Source organism: Trifolium pratense, linkage group LG2 (genome assembly GCF_020283565.1).
Source record: "Trifolium pratense cultivar HEN17-A07 linkage group LG2, ARS_RC_1.1, whole genome shotgun sequence".
NCBI classification, from domain to species: domain Eukaryota; kingdom Viridiplantae; phylum Streptophyta; class Magnoliopsida; order Fabales; family Fabaceae; genus Trifolium; species Trifolium pratense.
This window is the reverse complement of record NC_060060.1, coordinates 42,435,762-42,454,754: the sequence shown is the minus strand read 5'-3', so window position 1 is coordinate 42,454,754 and position 18,993 is coordinate 42,435,762. Positions and strand designations below refer to the sequence as shown.

General features: G+C 33.4%; 2 protein-coding genes across 2 annotated transcripts; both read left to right on the top strand.

Annotated features, from left to right (window-relative positions):
• The first annotated feature begins 1,864 nt into the window (after positions 1 to 1,864).
• On the top strand, positions 1,865 to 3,458 carry LOC123906012 (chalcone synthase 6-like). Its single transcript, XM_045955838.1, has 2 exons — positions 1,865 to 2,244; positions 2,324 to 3,458. The coding sequence occupies exons 1-2, from the start codon at positions 2,067 to 2,069 to the stop codon at positions 3,313 to 3,315; spliced, it is 1,170 nt and encodes a 389-aa protein (XP_045811794.1). The 5' UTR covers positions 1,865 to 2,066; the 3' UTR covers positions 3,316 to 3,458.
• Positions 3,459 to 5,253: 1,795 nt separating this feature from the next.
• On the top strand, positions 5,254 to 18,137 carry LOC123906008 (protein EXPORTIN 1A-like). The gene is made up of 32 exons (XM_045955834.1): positions 5,254 to 5,565; positions 5,999 to 6,115; positions 7,901 to 7,993; positions 8,129 to 8,200; positions 8,325 to 8,432; positions 8,505 to 8,587; positions 9,053 to 9,191; positions 9,274 to 9,342; positions 9,418 to 9,495; positions 9,669 to 9,731; positions 9,830 to 9,874; positions 10,529 to 10,636; positions 10,861 to 10,962; positions 11,555 to 11,761; positions 12,037 to 12,096; positions 12,470 to 12,580; positions 12,714 to 12,811; positions 12,892 to 13,000; positions 13,412 to 13,477; positions 13,602 to 13,700; positions 13,826 to 13,906; positions 14,036 to 14,125; positions 15,151 to 15,236; positions 15,370 to 15,450; positions 15,535 to 15,717; positions 15,928 to 15,994; positions 16,160 to 16,270; positions 16,385 to 16,492; positions 16,721 to 16,858; positions 16,935 to 17,072; positions 17,147 to 17,251; positions 17,494 to 18,137. The coding sequence occupies exons 1-32, from the start codon at positions 5,467 to 5,469 to the stop codon at positions 17,614 to 17,616; spliced, it is 3,237 nt and encodes a 1,078-aa protein (XP_045811790.1). The 5' UTR covers positions 5,254 to 5,466; the 3' UTR covers positions 17,617 to 18,137.
• Positions 18,138 to 18,993: the final 856 nt, after the last annotated feature.

The following is an 18,993-nucleotide window of genomic DNA, read 5'->3' as shown; positions in this document are numbered from 1 at the left end:
CGGTCTTCCCCTACGATACAGGGACTATCTTGGCAGTTGAGTCTATTGGGCCGGTTATCCCGGCCCAATAGACCAACCTTTGGCCCAGCGCTGGGGGCACTATATAAGCTCTCCTAAACAGGAGAGCCAGGTATTCAAAAACCATTCTACACTTTCTTTCTCTCTCTTCTTTGTATCTCTTGTCCTCTTTGCTGACTTAGGCATCGGAGCACCTGCAGGTACAAACCCCCCCTTCGGTGTGGAAGCTTGCTCAACGGACCGGCCTCAACCTTTCTGATCAACAGGTTAGATCAGAAAGGAAATTACAACGAGACTAGTTTGGGAATAGTAATCTCAGCTTGATCATCAAGAAAAACATGCGTAATTTGAGTCGGACATGACTCATAAAAAATCACAGAAGAACCTAACTCACACTCAATATGCGCAAGAGTATCAGCACATCGATTCTCTTCACGGTAAGTATGGAAAACTAAGACCTCCCACTCCAATTGCATTAATCTTCTAATGTACTTCAACACACTCCGACCTTTAGTAATGACACACTACTCACTATAAAATTTCTCTCTGCATTTTTCATAGTCGGGTTGTGACGTACTTCCTCCGGCCCTTAATATAAGAGAAACTTTACTTTTTAGATTCATTGAGAATTCAATGTATCTAGTCTATATTATGGACTATATACATTAGATTCTCAATAAATTTTAAAAGTAAAATTTCTCTTATATTAAGGACTGGAGGAAGTACTATATAACTCAGATTGAGATTTCCAAATATAAGCGCATAAAAAATTTACCGTCAAAAAAATCTCATAAAAAATTGTGATATCACCTATAATAAATCAATTTATGTGGTAGGAAATTTTTTTGTCAAGTAGTCTAGTAAATAAACATTCTTATTTTAAAGGTGAATAAGTGAATATCGGAAGGTTAAATTATATAATATGTTTCTACTTATATAATGTGATGTCCCCGTACTAAATGAGTTAATCTCACCGAGAGAAACAAAAAGTTGTTTGTTCAATCAATAGCCTTTGTTGTACGGAGAAAATCCATTTTAAAAGAGAGAATCACCGCTTTTATGATAACCTTAAAAAAACTATGACATCCTAGCCTCTACTTAAAAACCATTAGAAAAAAGACAATTATGTCCTAATAATAAATAAATAAATAAATAAATAGCGGAGATTTTGGTACGTACCCTAAAGTTTTGTACAAGATTTGAATTCCTCATATCATATTCATATCCAAGGCAGCTTACCACAAGCACCCCACCCCATATACGACTAGTTGGGGTTCATCTTTTTAATCAAACAAACTAAGTATAAGTAGGTGTGCCGTTTTTTTGATATGTTATGAATATTTTTTAGAAAAGAAAAAATACAAAGTGTTGATCCTCAAAGCATAATATCTGTACGAAAAAAAGTAAAATTTAGTTGATAGAGATATTATAATATGTAGAAGTTAATTGGAGTTTAAATTTGTGTTTTCACTTATTAATTAAGAAGTGAAATTTTGACAAATAAATTACTTGATGAAAAATAAATTTTTAAATTTTTAACATTAAAGAAAAAATGAAAAAAAAAAATCTCTTTTTAATTGATAGACACCTAAGTGTTCATTCATTTTCTAATGGTGATTAAAGTATGAACCAAGTTAGTATTTTTCTTTCAAAAAAAAGTTCAAAATTATTTTATTTTTCTCAAAAATTAAATTGAACAGTAGTATTTTCTCAAATACTAAAATATCTTTAGAGAAAAAGTTTGACTAGAGAGGGTGTTCAAAGTCATGTGAGTATTTTCTACCAAACTCCTACATGATCAATTCATGGACATATATATTGGACGCACACAATAATTTAGCAGACAGCCAGCCATAATATTATTGGTTGTTTGAATATAATATTTTCGTAATGCCACAATTTTTGACTCAAACACTTTCTTCCCTATAAAACCATCTCATGCCCACACATCTTTCCACCACAACACTTCTCATCCCTTTCCTTTTCTATAACAGCTACTTACTACTGCAATAAACCATTTCAGTTCATTCAAATTACTACTTACTAAGATGGTTAGTGTATCTGAAATTCGTAAGGCTCAAAGGGCAGAAGGCCCTGCAACCATTTTGGCCATTGGTACTGCTAATCCACCTAACAAGGTTGATCAGAGTACATATCCTGATTTTTACTTCAAGATCACTAACAGTGAGCATAAGGCTGAGCTCAAACAGAAATTCCAGCGCATGTGTAAGTATTATTTGTAGAACAAACTTATCATATTAAATTTACATACCATAATGTCATTTTTTTTTAATAATTAATTCAGGTGATAAATCTATGATCAAGAGTAGATACATGTATCTAACAGAAGAGATTTTGAAAGAAAATCCTAGTCTTTGTGAGTACATGGCACCTTCATTGGATGCTAGGCAAGACATGGTGGTGGTAGAGGTACCTAGACTAGGAAAAGAGGCTGCAGTGAAGGCAATTAAAGAATGGGGTCAATCAAAGTCAAAAATTACTCACTTAATCTTCTGCACCACAAGTGGTGTTGACATGCCTGGAGCCGATTACCAACTCACAAAACTCTTAGGTCTTCGCCCGTATGTAAAAAGGTATATGATGTACCAACAAGGTTGTTTTGCAGGAGGCACGGTGCTTCGTTTGGCTAAAGATTTAGCCGAGAACAACAAAGGTGCTCGTGTTTTAGTTGTTTGCTCTGAAGTCACTGCAGTCACGTTTCGTGGCCCTAGTGATACTCATTTGGACAGTCTTGTTGGACAAGCATTGTTTGGAGATGGGGCAGCTGCACTAATCGTTGGTTCTGATCCGGTGCCTGAGGTTGAGAAACCAATATTTGAGATGGTTTGGACTGCACAAACAATTGCTCCAGACAGTGAAGGCGCAATTGATGGTCACCTTCGTGAAGCTGGACTAACATTTCATCTTCTTAAGGATGTTCCCGGGATTGTGTCAAAGAACATTGATAAAGCATTGGTTGAGGCATTCAAACCATTGGGAATTTCTGATTACAACTCAATCTTTTGGATTGCACACCCGGGTGGTCCTGCAATTCTAGATCAAGTAGAACAAAAGCTAGCCTTGAAGCCTGAAAAGATGAGAGCCACTAGGGAAGTTCTAAGTGAATATGGTAACATGTCAAGTGCATGTGTATTGTTCATCTTAGATGAGATGAGGAAGAAGTCAGCTCAAAATGGACTTAAAACCACCGGAGAAGGACTCGACTGGGGTGTGTTGTTCGGCTTTGGACCTGGACTTACCATTGAAACAGTTGTTTTGCACAGTGTGGCTATATGAGATGTTTGTTTTTTTTTCCTTGTATCACTTTCAAATTTGTCTGATTTTTATGTAACGATGAAAAACTCATCTTTCTTTCAACATGTACCAACAAAATAAATTATAATAATAAGTATACAATTGTGAGTAGATTTATATTTTAAGGATAATTTTTATACTATTACTTTATTTATACTTACGAAGGTGATTGTGTACGTTGACATATAAAAGACAATGGAGATGATTATAATTAGGGGTGAAATAAGTTGATTTAAGAAAATTATAACTATTATTAGGTTGAACGCCTCCACCCGATCAAAATATTGTAATGTGTGTATCAGCATCTCCAATGGTGCAACCTTCACAAAGGTATTTTGTGAGTCTCATTAGAGCCACATCATTTTGAAGCAACTCACTAATTATTTGCTCCAACAGTGTAGCCTTAAAGAACTTATATTTGGTCTCACAATTTTATATTACATATTAATATTTTATTCAATTACAGTTTAAATTTTATTCAATTAGTAAAGGCAAGTGCTTTGATGTTGACATGCAACTATTATTATATTGAATAGTGTCATAAATCAACCTTCACGGACGTCTCTTCCTGATGTAACGGTCTTTCCATGTTGGCGGACTCCAACCAAAGAAAAGAGAAAGAAGTGGAATTTAAAGTGTGCCATGTTGGAGGACTATGACAAAACAACTCCCATTAGAGTTGCTCTATGTTTTATGTGATGTTTACTACTTCATCTAAAAGAATACACAAAAACTTTCTTTTATTTGAAGTAATTGATTTTCAAACTTAGGGAAATGATTTTATAAGTTCTCCTTTGCAACTTCTGATGATCTTTAAAGTTTGAGAACAATTGGAACATGAAATATGAAATTCGGATCTTCATTTCTTCTCTTGAATGAAAAGTTTATGTGCGAATTTAGTAAAAAAATCAAATGTCCAATGTTGAATTCAAATTTACAATTTGCCTCAGAAATATTGGAGGCCAAAATCATCTTCATCACCACTTCAAGGATTGGAACCCCTATATTTCTTGTTTGAACAACTAGCTCAAAAATATTGGGACAATTTGCTTGGATTTTGGTTGATGTGGACATGTTACAAGAGCTTGGTGCATCGATTTGATTGTGAAAATCTGCCAATGTTTTGTGAATCATGTAAGGTCGTTGGATATTCTCACTGCCTTTATACAGTAGCCAATGCAAAAATATAAGAAGAGGCAAATGCACAAAACATAAATAAATATATGAAGACATGATATAATAATATGCATAAGAGACATCAATAAGAGCGTCAAAAAAAAAAAAAAAATGCATAAGAGACCCTCACAAGCCAACTATTTGTGTTATATATTTAACCACAATATGTAAAATAACTATAACAAGCATATGTGAAAGACTAAACATTTTAAACATGATTGAGATTTAGGGTTTAAAATGCAATATTAAGTGAAAACTATCACCAAAACTACATAAATTACCTATCCTCTTAATATTATAATTTTTATTACATAGATATTTAATGCATATAGATTTTTTTTTTTTTGCTTTTCATATTCTATTTTTAATTTTTTTTTATATGCAAACAAAGCAACAAATACAACTTACACACATTTTGAAGTTCTGAATTCAAATCTAGATGAAGACATCTAACCTAACAATATTAACATTGTCATTGAATTGTGACTTACAAATAAATCTCTCATTATTTTGTATTAACCCTCTAGTTTTAAGCGGAAGAGACACAATAATCCAAAGTTCGACCGCATGGTAAGTAAAGTCTGACAAATATTATTCATATCACTTGAGTTCAATGTCTTGGTCGAATAAATCTCCCCTTAAAATAAAAATGGGCTTTTGTAAAAAAAAAAAACTCGCTTGAGAGTTAGCTAACGTTTCAAACTTAAAATCCTTTAAAAAAGGTAAGAAAATAAATAAAAAAATAAAATTAATTAAATAAAAAAAACCGAAAAATTCAAACTCTGCTTCAAATTGAAGCTACTCCTTTCACTATAAATAAAAACTCCAAAAACCTTTCACTCCCTCCTTCTCTTCTCTTCGATTCTTCCCTCCCTTCCATCTTTTCGTTTTTTTTCAATAATCGCGTTTTTTCACCGCGCTTATTTTTCTAGGGTTTATCACTCTCTCTTTTCCACCATGGCCGCCGATAAACTCCGTGATTTGTCTCAACCTATTGATGTCCCTTTACTCGATGCTACTGTCGCTGCTTTCTATGGCACCGGATCTAAAGAACAGGTTTATCTCCGTTTTCACTCAACATTTTCTTCGTTAAACTCATTAACTATCTTTCAACTTCACTCATCGTTTTGCTTCGAGTCGAGTATTCATTTCATCACTATTTGTTGTTGTTGTTGTTCAATGTTTGAAATTAATTAAACCTTATGGAAATTTTAAGAGTTAGGGTTTAGTACTATAATGTGTTTATTCTGTGTAAATTAACGGCTATAAGTAGTTTATGATTTTAATCTGTTTTGGTGACTCTAATTATACTTTTTGTGGTTATATTGTTTGGATGAAATGAATGGTTTTACCAAGAAAGACTTTGGGAAGTATGATTGATTGTGTAAAACTTGCGATTTCGATTTACAATTTTGTTGTTTATTTTAAAAATTTTGAAATGGTAGAGTTTTTTCTAATGATGATTGTGTTTACATTGTAAATAATGCAGAGAACTGCTGCTGATCAGATTTTGCGGGAATTGCAAAACAATCCGGATATGTGGCTTCAAGTCATGCATATTTTACAGAAGACTCAAAATCTAAATACTAAGTTCTTTGCTTTGCAGGTTAGTTTTCTTAACTATGTGTTATGGTTGAGAATCCCACTCCACCTGAAGAGCAAATGTACCCTATTGCTCAAGTAATACAAGAGTTTAGATTGTTTGCATAATATTTATTAGATAATGTTTACCTTGGTTTTATATTGTGGATGCAATGCGGTCTTTGGTATTGCAGGAAATTTGCAGTAGTCGTTACTGCGATTGCTGAGGTCTTAAAACCTTGGCAATTTGACATTGGGGTCACAATCGTAGTTGTGGGTCTTTATTTTAAACCTTGGCAAATATCATATCGACTAACCTTTTTTTTTTTTTATTAAATCGGAAACCAGATTGATAATGATAGGAATCGTATAATTTATTAGTTAGTTAATCCAATTGATGAACATTAGTTAAAGTTTGTTCATTGAACAATTTAAACCCAGTTTTGTGCTTTGCCAATCAATCGTGTATGATCACTATTCCAAACTAGGTTTGCCGCTTTGCCAATTAATTGTGTATGATCAAACCGTGCCCTTTTTCCCTTTTACGTGACTGCTTTTCAAAAAAATCAATCCTTGTTTATCTGATATGGCCTATCTACAATCTTAAATTATACTGTTTGTATTATATGCACTTCTTCTAAGGATATATTTGTAACAACCTCAAAGTTTAGTAAACTCAAGCTTGAGAGAAAGTATTATATGAAAAATATCTTATCATATCTTGTTCTTATCCTATGCAGTATGCGTATGTTAGCTTACATCTTAAGATTGGTTTTCTTATTTCTTCATATTACATGTTTTGCTTCCTTATTTGATTAGGAATATAGGAGTCTAGTATCATGATTATTTTCCATATCTAATTACATTAAGGAGCTAATTTTAGTATAAATCAATGTTGTCAATCGCTGATAGCGGAAAATAGTGGATTGTTAAAATTCCACTACACCATAGTGTTATAGCTCCACTATAGCCGCTGTTTGAGTTTTGACAATATTTTGTACTGAATAGCGTATAGAAGAACAATTGCGATCTGTCCAATTTCCGCTATGTTATAGTGGTATAACACCGATATAGTTGCTATTTAACAACATTGGTATAACACTGCTATAGCTGCTATTTAACATTGGTATAAACAAGGGTTAGTATTTCATCTTTTGTATCATAAAAAACCATAAACATAATTCAGATTCTTTTATTCCTTTCCGTCCCTTCTTCCTAATCTAAAACCCTATAACTTCAACACAAATATTAAAATGGCCGTGTCCTCGATAAAAATGACCGCATTTGTTTGTCTAAGGGGAGTACTTCCTTGTGTACTTACTTTTATTAACTTTAGATGGTCTCTGAATATGTCATTAACCATGTCCGTTATACAAATGATCATGTGCCTGCATTTGAGAACTTTGTTTTCTTGTTTTGCTTTGTCCGAGTTTTTTCTATTCGGTCTATTCTTCATCTTGCAGTAAATGTTGATATTTGGTAAATTAATGGTTTGTTTGATCAATAAAAAAGAGTTTCCACAACAGATTCCCCAGTAAATATGTTATATATATTGAGTATAATCTGAGTCTGACAGTTCCTCCACCTGCTCCAACACAACTGACATTCGAGGCTTAGTAACTTCCCTTGCTTGTTTACACTTTACATGGTTTGTTAACTTTGTTTCATTTTTACCTCTGCATTCAGCATGGTTGTTGGTGCTTTTGAAGTAATGATCATTAAATGTCCAACAAGTTCCCCACTTTGTTACCATAATTCTATTCTTAGCTGCTTTTCTCAGTATATATTTTCTCTGTGCTTGTAAATACAGGTGCTAGAGGGTGTAATTAAATATAGATGGAATGCATTACCAGCTGAGCAGCGGGATGGAATGAAAAATTTCATCTCTGATGTTATCGTACAGGTATCACTCATATCATATGGAGAAAGCTGATACATGAGCTAGTCTGACCTACTTTGTTGTTTTATCAATGCTTATAATAATAACCATAATAATGATAATGTATTCTTAATTCCATCATCTACCTGTCTTGCACAGCTTTCTGGAAATGAAGCCTCATTTCGAACAGAGCGGTTGTATGTCAACAAACTCAATATTATATTAGTCCAGGTAAAATTGACATTACATTTTCCTTCTATCATTTAAATTGATTTGTTCCTGTTACTCTCAAGCAATTATTCAGCTCATTTGCTTAAAATATCTTGATGAAAGTTATAATATATAATATATGCAGATTTTGAAGCATGAGTGGCCAGCAAGATGGCGAAACTTTATTCCTGACCTTGTTTCAGCAGCTAAAACTAGCGAAACTATTTGTGAGAACTGTATGTCTATATTGAAGGTAAGTTTATCTTGGTTTATGTTGAAATCTGTTCCTCTAATCAATGAGTAACATTATTAAATGTTCTTTCAGCTTTTGAGTGAAGAGGTTTTTGATTTTTCAAGAGGAGAGATGACTCAGCAGAAGATTAAAGATCTTAAACAATCGTTGAATAGGTAACAATTAATAACTTTTGTCTATATAAAAGAAAATCTAACGTGATATTTTTGGGTGCTATTTCATTTCCCCTTACTTTAACATGGAAATCTGGCAACAATTTTTTGTTCTAAGGAGGACCTACCATTGAGGTGGGCAACAATGGTTCCTAGGGAAGCCAGCATGGGCTGCTGGGGGATGGGGGAATGTAATGCTTTTCAGGATGATGGTTTATTTTGATTTTTTTTTTTTAATTTCTCAATGAGATATTTGTAAGGTAGTTTTTAATAAAAAAAAAGTCTATGGTTTTTATAAAGTTAAAATCTCCAAGTGTTGGGTTCAATTATTGATTATTGATTCTCTAACTGGTTCTGGCTTTAGATGCTCTAGCTAGTCAGCAGTTGAATTATTTAATGTAATTTGTCTACGCTTTCTCTTTATGGAGTGCCTATATCTTGCTAAGGATTACACATGGTTGTTTGCAGTGAATTTCAGCTCATACACGAGTTATGCTTATATGTGTTATCAGTTTCCCAACGAACTGAGCTCATACGTGCAACACTGTCTACATTGCATGCCTTCTTATCTTGGATTCCCTTGGGTTATATATTTGAATCACCATTGGTAGGTATACATGTCTGTTTAATTCAGTATTACACTGCCATGGAGGAAATCTGAGATGTTTATGTATTTGTGTTAACCACAGCTCGAGACATTACTGAAGTTTTTCCCAATGCCAGCATATCGGAACCTGACATTGCAATGTTTAACTGAGGTATGATCCCTCTTCGTAATGCTTGTGCATTTACTTTAAACTTTCAAGGCTATTATTCATTTTTAATATTTACAGGTGGCATCCCTTCAATTTGACAATTACTATGATGCCCAATATGTTAAGATGTATAACATATTCATGGTTCAGTTGCAGGTATGTTTAATTTAAGTAGCTTTTCATTTTATTCCACATGCTGATGCTGCATTTTTCATTTTGTTTGCTTCCTTCATTGTAGTCATGTATCCATTTTGTTCTATTTTGATTGTATAAAATAATTTATAATTAATGTGGCTGATTTTGGGATGATACTATGTTTAATGCATCAGGCCATACTCCCACCTACTACAAATATACCTGAGGCATATGCACAAGGTTCAACTGAGGAACAAGTGAGTCTTTGCAATTTGCTGAAAATAAGAAGCCTGATTTAGTTTCCGAGTTGTTTGTGATGTCTAACATTGGCTTTTTATTCGCACTGTCTGTCTAGGCATTTATTCAGAATTTGGCGCTGTTCTTCACCTTATTTTACAAGGTAGGGTTTATTTTCTCTGTTTGATGTCTATACTCTATATTGAATTTTATCTTAAAAGTATATAATAGTGAAACATAATGGAACTAGGCGATAAAATTAGACCTTTATTATGTGTGAGCATACTAGCTTTATTACTGCTTAGCTGTCCATTGCTAGATAATTGGCGATAAACACCACTTTTAGTGCAGGATTAGCAATCATATAAACAATTTTACTTTTAGCTCTTTGATCAAGAGTTCATTATAAAATGCAGAAACTTTACTTTCTATCTGAATTCTCCACTCTAATATCTTACAATAGTTTTATGCATTATCTGCTTTATCATGCTTGTGGTGGCATATTAAAAAATGGACACTTATTTTCGTATCTTATATTGTGGTGCTCAAATTTCCTTTTCCCCATGTGTGTAGCACCTTTTCCTCCTCTCCTCCCCTCCCCTCCCCTCCCCCTCCCCTGTTTTGCTTCCATATTATGTTTCCCGTATGCTTGATGGGTGTTATGCTATAAACTTTTTTTCTGTTTTTTTTTTTGTTGAAAACTTGGTATCCGGCTCTAGGACCGACTAATCCAAGGGGACCAATCCCACCGCCCACTTGCGGGGGCCCATTTAAAGCCAGAGTTTTTTGCTCTGTAACTTTTTTTCTGTTTATGCAGGTTCACATACGTATTCTGGAATCCACACAAGAGAATATCTCTGCTTTACTATTGGGTCTTGAATATCTTATCAACATCTCATATGTAGATGATACTGAGGTTTTCAAGGTATGACGTTGACATATGTTTAATTGCTCTGCGTATTTAAAGATATGAGTTCTCGAGCTTAAGTGCTTATTCCTCAAGCTTATGTTGATATAGTTTTCTTCTCTCTTGCCCCCAAAAGCATCCCAAATACGACCATCCTTTTATCTTGCATGAGTATGAATTTCTCTTCCTCCTGTTCTAAATCTGCACTATTCATATATTTATGTTATTTGTAAAAATACCAGGTCTGTCTGGACTATTGGAATATCTTGGTTTCAGAACTTTTTCAGTCACACCGTAGCTTGGAGAACCCTGCTGCAACAGCCACAAACATGATGGGATCACAGGTGCTTTCTCTAATGGCATGTTAAATCCTTGTTCCTTAATGGTTAAAATCCAACAATTTACTTTCCTCCACTTATCCCCTTTTGTGTAGCAAAATAGGATTCTTTCCTTTTAGTATAATTGGTATTGTTATATTTTCACATGGAACATTGAGAGTTGATGCTGCTTTAGTGTTGACTATATATATAATCATTCCCTACATCGTCCTTCCATATAAAAATTAAGTGAAATGTTGCAATTTCCCATACTGCTCGTTTTGTATACACTCTGCCCAGATTTATTTTTAATTTATTTGCATACTGCTGTACAGTGAATTTGCACGATATAGTTTGGATCAGTTTGTCTTAAGCTAAAAACCATGATTTTGTGATATTATGTAAAAATGGTATTCAATTATGTTATTTGGAGATCAAGACTTTGCGGTATTTTAGAAGTTTTTCCAATTCCAAATTTCTAAGAGCTTCACTATATCTTGCACATTATTTTTTTCCGGAAAATGTAGACATTTTAGTCTAAATATCTCTTGTGGGCCTGATGTACTATTTTTCATATTCTTAGAATGATATTGATCTATATTCATGATGGAATAAACAGGTGTCACTAATACCTCCTGGTATGGTTGATGGCCTTGACTCACAGCTTCTTCAGCGCCGACAGCTTTATTCTGGTCCCATGTCTAAGTTGAGAATGCTTATGATCTGTCGTATGGCGAAACCAGAAGAGGTTCTTATAGTTGAAGATGAAAATGGGAATATAGTCCGTGAAACCATGAAAGACAGTGATGTTCTTGTTCAATATAAGGTAGTAAGGTGAAACCTGACTATTGTCAGTTTAATAGTATTAACATATAGATGGACAAGATCAGAGTTGATGCCATTCTCAATTGAATATTGTATTTTAGTCAATCATTTATACAATTTAAATTTGAGATAATTCTGGGCTATATACTGTTAAGATATGTAAAATTATGCATATGATTTGAATGATTTTCTTTGATGTAAATATCTTTATATATTAGGTTTGTTGGTTCTTTCTCTTGAGCAATTCATACTAATCCAAGTTCAATTATTATACAGATTATGAGGGAAACTCTTATTTACTTGTCACATCTGGATCATGATGATACTGAAAAGCAGGTATGTGACTCAGAAAGAACTGATCTTATCCTGTACATCTGGGAATTGAAAAGCCATTGTGATGCTTGTTTTGTATGCATTTTAAATTTAAATTTTATTATTTGGAGATTTATGTCGTTTCATTTACATGTCAAAAGTACTGTTTCTTTACAAGATTAATGGTCAAATTAAGATGGAAATTTATATCTCACGGTTCTTTTAATTATAAAATTAATAAGCTGGACTGAGATTTAGTTATATCAATGTTACACAGATCTGTTTTCAGTTTGAGTTATATCATATACTGATTAACTGTTATTGAATTGTTATGTTTTTGTTTATATTTAAATTGCACTCCTTAATGTAGTGGACTAATGTGTTGTGTAATATACAGATGCTTAGGAAATTAAGTAAGCAACAAAACGGTAAGGATTGGACATGGAACACTTTGAATACATTGTGCTGGGCAATAGGATCTATATCGGGTTCCATGATCGAAGACCAGGTATTACAAATAAACATAATATGCATTGTTCAGCAAACTACTATTTTCTATTACTTCTATTAGACTATTAGTTTGATCTACATACTATGACCGGGAATTATCATATTCCTAACCCATTTTTCTTTTGTTGCAGGAGAACAGATTTTTGGTTATGGTCATTCGTGATTTATTAAATCTATGTGAAGTAACAAAGGGAAAAGATAACAAAGCTGTCATTGCTAGTAATATCATGTAAGATATATTTTTGTTCATGTGCTATTTGTCGAGGTTCCTGTTTCTTTGTTGAATAATATAGTCTTGTCTGTTGGCAGGTATGTTGTAGGGCAATATCCGCGGTTTTTAAGAGCTCATTGGAAGTTTCTAAAAACTGTTGTTAATAAGTTGTTCGAGTTTATGCATGAAACACATCCAGGAGTTCAGGTTAATATTTTTCTTCCTTGAGTTTACTGCCAGTCTCTACATGTCTGTTATCTCAAGTGATATTTGTGTAATTTGTTAAAAATAACCTTATGTATAAATCATCTCGAAGAAACAAATCATAATGCTGCCAGTATCTTTTTGTCTTTAGTTTTCTCTTTGTCTTTACAAATTGATTATATTTGTGCTGTAAGTGTATGCTGACGTGGTACTGCATTGGATCATTCAAATCTATATAAGTTTTGAAGTATTTGTGTCGTGTTTAAAAATTTTAAAAATGACATTCTTTGATGTTCAAAATATTTTGTTATGCATAGAAAATATTTGTTACTTGGTTGTTGTGCATAGAAAATATTTGCCACTTGGAATTGTTTAAGCTTAATTCTGTTCTTGTTTCATGTATATCTGTATCAGGATATGGCCTGTGATACATTTTTGAAAATAGTCCAAAAGTGTAGGAGAAAATTTGTAGTCCCCCAGGTAAAGTGGGCTACTTTTCATTCTTTTATCCTCCAAAAGGAGACTCTTTTATGTCTCTTACGTACATATCCAGCACTTGAAATTTGCTAAATATACATAATAATAACTGCAGTCATTATTTCAGGTTGGGGAAAATGAGCCATTTGTGTCTGAACTTTTATCTGGCCTTCCAACTACAATTGCAGATCTTGAACCCCATCAAATACACACCTTCTATGAATCTGTATCCGTCTTTCTCTCTTTTTATTTGACCAAATCTTTCTCTCTTTCCCTTAAGTTCTTTGATTGTAAATTTTTGTACTAAACTGTATCTATCTTAATACTTTCATTCCACATATCCTGTTGTAGGTTGGCAGCATGATTCAAGCAGAAACTGATGCCCAGAAGAGACAGGAATATCTTCAGCGGTTAATGGTGCTTCCATATCAGGTTCTTTTCTTTCAGTAGCCATATAATTAATATCACCAAAATCCTTTTAATGTTATGTTGATGAACATGCAATAGTTGTAGTAATCCAAGTGTTATATTGCTAAATATCTCAATCATTTTCTTCTGCAGAAATGGCTGGAAATTATTGGACAGGCACGTCAAAATGTTGATTTCCTTAAAGATCAAGATGTCATTCGAACTGTGCTTAATATATTGCAGGTATAGCTTTGTAGTTAATTTTAGCGTGGTTCGGCTGTATGTTCTTTGTTATATTTCCTTCATGTTTGAAGACTAATTGAAGTATAAGTTACACATGATTTCCACCGAGCATCCCATATTACTTGATTTGGGACTTGGGCTCTCCATAATACCTATGTCCCTTGGGGAACCCTTCCTTAACATGGAGCTATCAAGGGGGGAGAATCAAGCCACTCAAAATGCTCCAACACACATCCCATATTAGTTGATGTGGGACTTGGGCACCCCATAATACCCAAGTATCTACCATAACTCCTTTGAGAGCCACCAACCCGGTGGTTGCACTTGACAACGTTGTACTTGGCCTTTACAGTAGGTAGCCCTTTCCAAGTCACCGACAACCAAGACTCAAACCCATTGCCAAGTATTCAAGCACTTTGAGAATGCTCTCTTAATAGCTATTCCCTCTGGTAACTATTATAAGCAAAAAAAAAGTACATCAAATTTTGGTCAATATTATAAGCAAAAGTTAACTACTAGTGAAATATTTAAAGCTATCATTCCTAATATTATTATACCCTTTATTTAATTCGAGTAGTTGATTGAGTTTTTCCACTAAATATCAAAAAGGACAATTTAGTAAATTTGACATATGTTTTGCATGAAATCTAGAAAATTAAGTCCACTTACTAAATTTCTTAATAATCGTGAAAGTAGTTTTTTTTTTTCTCCTTATAATAGCGACCGGAGGAAAGTACCTATCAAGGAGGAAGAACCAAGCCTCTTAAATACCCCACCAAACATCCCATACTACTTAATTTGAGACTTGGGCATACCATAATATCCCAAATTCGCTATCACAGATGCTCTAATACCATGCCATGAAGTATCAATTTCAAAAATTTAACATGTTCGGTATCACGATTAATTTTGTATTTCTTCTATAATTATTTTCCACTGTCAATTCCAAGGTCCATAGTTTTTCTTGGTTTTATCTCCTAATTTATGATAATAAGTTTGTTATTGTTGTCGCTTCCATATTGCAGACGAATACAAGTGTTGCATCATCTTTAGGAACATTTTTCCTGCCCCAAATCTCATTGATCTTTTTGGATATGTTGAACGTGTACAGGTATCTTTTATTTACTTCTAATTCTCTTTTCTTTACATTGTTTTGGTCTGGGACTTAGTTTTAGCAATAAATAGTTTGGCTAGGTTATTTTTTGTTTTGGTATATATTAAACTACATGTTTTCCCTGCAACAGGATGTATAGTGAGCTTATATCAAAAAGTATTGCAGAAGGGGGGCCTTACGCATCTAAAACCTCATATGTTAAACTTCTGCGGTAAAGTTAATTGTGATTTGGTTGGTTTTTTTCTAACTGGATTACAAATTAGTACCTTTTCTATAAGTATTCTTCTTGATGCAGTTCGGTTAAGAGGGAGACACTTAAACTGATTGAGACATTCTTGGACAAGGCTGAAAATCAACCAGAAATTGGAAAACAATTTGTGCCACCAATGATGGATCCTGTTCTGGGAGATTATGCCAGGAATGTGCCTGATGCAAGGGAATCAGAGGTTTTGTCACTTTTTGCCACAATTATAAATAAGTATGTAAATTTTCTGTCTCAAATTTTTGTGTTTTCTTTTATTATTGATGTATGTACTATGTAGGCATCCAACTTGTATCTACGTTTCTTTTTCTCTTACTTCCTGGTGGTTACCCCTAGCCGAAAACATCTCTGGGAAGAGTATTTGAATACTGTAGGTGTTTTTATTACCAACTTTATGTGCCACTCATTTCTATCTCATACTTGTAGATATAAAGCTACAATGATTGAAGACATCCCTCACATATTTGAAGCTGTTTTCCAGTGCACACTTGAAGTAAGTAATTGTGTTTGTCATTTGGTTAGGTTTAAGTTATCTCGTTGCCCACCATTATGATTGTGGCCCTTGTGTTGACTTTCAGTTTTGAAAAATGCGATGGTGTAAAAATGCAATAGTGTCCCATCAACTGAACTATATTTATCCTTTTATTCTGTTGCACAGATGATTACGAAAAACTTTGAAGATTACCCGGAGCATAGGCTAAAATTTTTCTCTTTACTACGTGCCATAGCTACTCATTGTTTCCCTGCGTTGATCTGCTTGTCTAGTCAGGTTCTATTGCTTACTCCTCTCTGTGTCCATGCTAAACCAATAGCCCAGTATATTTGACTTCATTTGGTATTTTTAAAATTTGCTATCTCACCTGATGTTTGTAATATATGTCAGCAACTGAAGTTTGTTATGGATTCAATCATATGGGCATTTCGGCATACAGAAAGAAATATTGCTGAAACTGGGTTGAACCTGTTGTTGGAGATGCTAAGCAAGTTTCAGGTGTGATCTTTGAATAATTTTTTCCATAACTCTCTTAGTCTCACTCTTAACTTTCAAAAGTTCATTTTACATTCACATGTTTCTTGTTTGTTATTATGTGTAGTTTTTCCTGTTTAGAAATATTTCTTGTCCTCTCCCTAATTCTACTCACCTCATTTATTCTTAATATTTTATTTTCTTAATCTCTTGGATATGCTGGTTGAATGTCTATTTGTGTATAATAAACAGGCTTCGGAGTTCTGCAATCAGTTTTACCGGACATATTTTTTGACAATAGAACAAGAGATATTTGCTGTCTTGACAGACACTTTTCATAAGCCTGGATTCAAATTGCATGTTTTGGTGCTTCAACATTTATTTTGTCAGGTACAGTGTCTATATCATGCTTTTAATTTCTTTTACTAGTGAGAAAATGTTTAATATCGAGTTTGGTGCATTTCAGGCTGAATCTGGTGCCCTGACTGAGCCTATATGGGATACTGCTACAAATTCATATCCATACCCAAGCAATGCTGCTTTTGTACGCGAATTCACAATAAAACTTTTAAGCACATCATTTCCCAACATGACTGCTGCTGAGGTATTTGGAGAGAAACAATTAATATTTAACCCCTTCTTTGCCTAAATAGATGACTAATTTAAAAAATTCGACAGGTTACACAATTTGTTAATGGGCTCTTTTTGTCCACAAATGACCTCTCCGCATTCAAAACTCACATACGTGATTTTCTTATACAGTCAAAAGAATTTTCTGCCCAGGTAATGCTTTTTCTAGTAGTTTTGTTTTAATCTTCTTTGGCTATCTGAGAGTGTAACATTGTTTTCAAAGAAAGGAAGAAACATTATCAATTAAAATTCCTGACAATAGCTGCTGGTTACTTTGGTTTTGCTTATATAATTGCCTTGTTAATTATTTGACGATACAATGTAGCATGATATATTGGAACATACTGTATTTGACCACCCCGAAAGTTTATTTACTGGTTCTCTCTACATTGCAGGATAACAAAGATCTTTATGCTGAAGAGGCTGCAGCTCAGAGAGAGAGAGAACGGCAAAGAATGCTTTCTATTCCAGGACTCATTGCCCCAATTGAGTTGCAAGATGAAATGGTGGACTCATAGCTAATAAGCTAACCAACATGGGAGAAAATAGGAGTGTGTGTATTCTTGTTTTGCTGGTGCATTCATTCAAACAAATACCAGATGCTTTGAGAACAGATGCAGCATTGTTCTCTTTAATATATAGTTTTGTCTTTGCGCTCTTCCCAATATTTCATGTTGGGACTGGTTTGCAATAGATTTTTGATTTCAGAAGTTAGGTTGGTGGCGATACTGGCTTGTCCTTTCATGTCTATTGGGTGAGTTTAGATTGTTCAGTTGCTGATTTAGGGTGATACTGATAGCAGTCATTAGTTAGTGTTTAGTCAGGGCAGCATTTTACAGGATGAGTGATTACCCTCCTAACCTCTGGCGGATTGTGCAGAAAACCCTCGTGGTTTGATATTTTGTATCTTTTTTTTCACCAATTAATTTTAGGAAAACTAATGTACCATAATTGCATTTTCTATATGGATTTTTTGGTATTGGTTTGTTGCAGATCATGTTCCCCTTTCAAATCCAAACCAAAACTATTTTACCATCGACTAGTGATTTTTTGTTTTTCGGCACTAAACGTAAGCAAAGTATTTTATACATAGTTGATCTTGATTCGACATTAAAAGTATATTGATTTTTTGTGAATAAACATGCTTTAAACAAGAGAGAAATAACAATGGGGTGTTCACTTTCTTATTTATTAGGTCACTCACCCACTCTGTTTGAATAGTTATCTAATCAAATCATTTGAGTATTGAGCTCGGCAAAGAATTGAAGTTGCATATTGGTTTGTTCTTAGTCTTGCATGTTCTTAATCTTGCATGTTAAAATTAGAAAGTTCAATCAAATTGGTGTTGTTAATTATTTTTAGGATAAATTTTTTTGATCCAAATGATGTGATTAGATACTCTCAATATTAAGAATTATTTTAAAGATCACGTTGCTTAAATTTTAAGGACAATTTTAAAGATTGAGCTAGTGATTTACGTTTTTTGAACTGTTGTTCAAATCACTACATTTCACTTTTTTTTTTTACCCAAAGAATTGAAAAAACATTAAATCAATAGAATAACCTTCAAAAAAAATTATTTTGGCTTTCTAATGGTCATATATGCCATTAGTATATTTTTGCTTAGTAACTAAACGTTCACTTTCTCTTCAATTTAATCTATTCTATAACCTATATAAATATAAGGCTTATTTGTTTTGGATTTTTTTAAAAATGGATTTTAGTGTTACATAATTTTTTGTGTAAAATGAATTTACAAAGAATTTTTTTATAATGGTTTGAATAGTTTTTCTTAAAATATTATTTTAGGTATTTCATAATTTTATTCAAACTTTTTTTGGTTATCAAAATTTCAAAAAATCACTTAATTTTGAAGTTATTTCAAATAGTTTTTT

Excerpts from the sequence above, each read along its gene's own strand:
- LOC123906012 (XM_045955838.1), top strand. The coding sequence starts at position 2,067 with ATGGTTAGTGTATCTGAAATTCGTAAGGCTCAAAGGGCAGAAGGCCCT. Across the intron at positions 2,245-2,323 it reads ACAGAAATTCCAGCGCATGT|GTGATAAATCTATGATCAAG; the intron begins GTAAGTATTATT and ends TAATTAATTCAG.
- LOC123906008 (XM_045955834.1), top strand. The coding sequence starts at position 5,467 with ATGGCCGCCGATAAACTCCGTGATTTGTCTCAACCTATTGATGTCCCT. Across the intron at positions 13,001-13,411 it reads AAACACATCCAGGAGTTCAG|GATATGGCCTGTGATACATT; the intron begins GTTAATATTTTT and ends TATCTGTATCAG. Across the intron at positions 14,126-15,150 it reads CTGTGCTTAATATATTGCAG|ACGAATACAAGTGTTGCATC; the intron begins GTATAGCTTTGT and ends TCCATATTGCAG.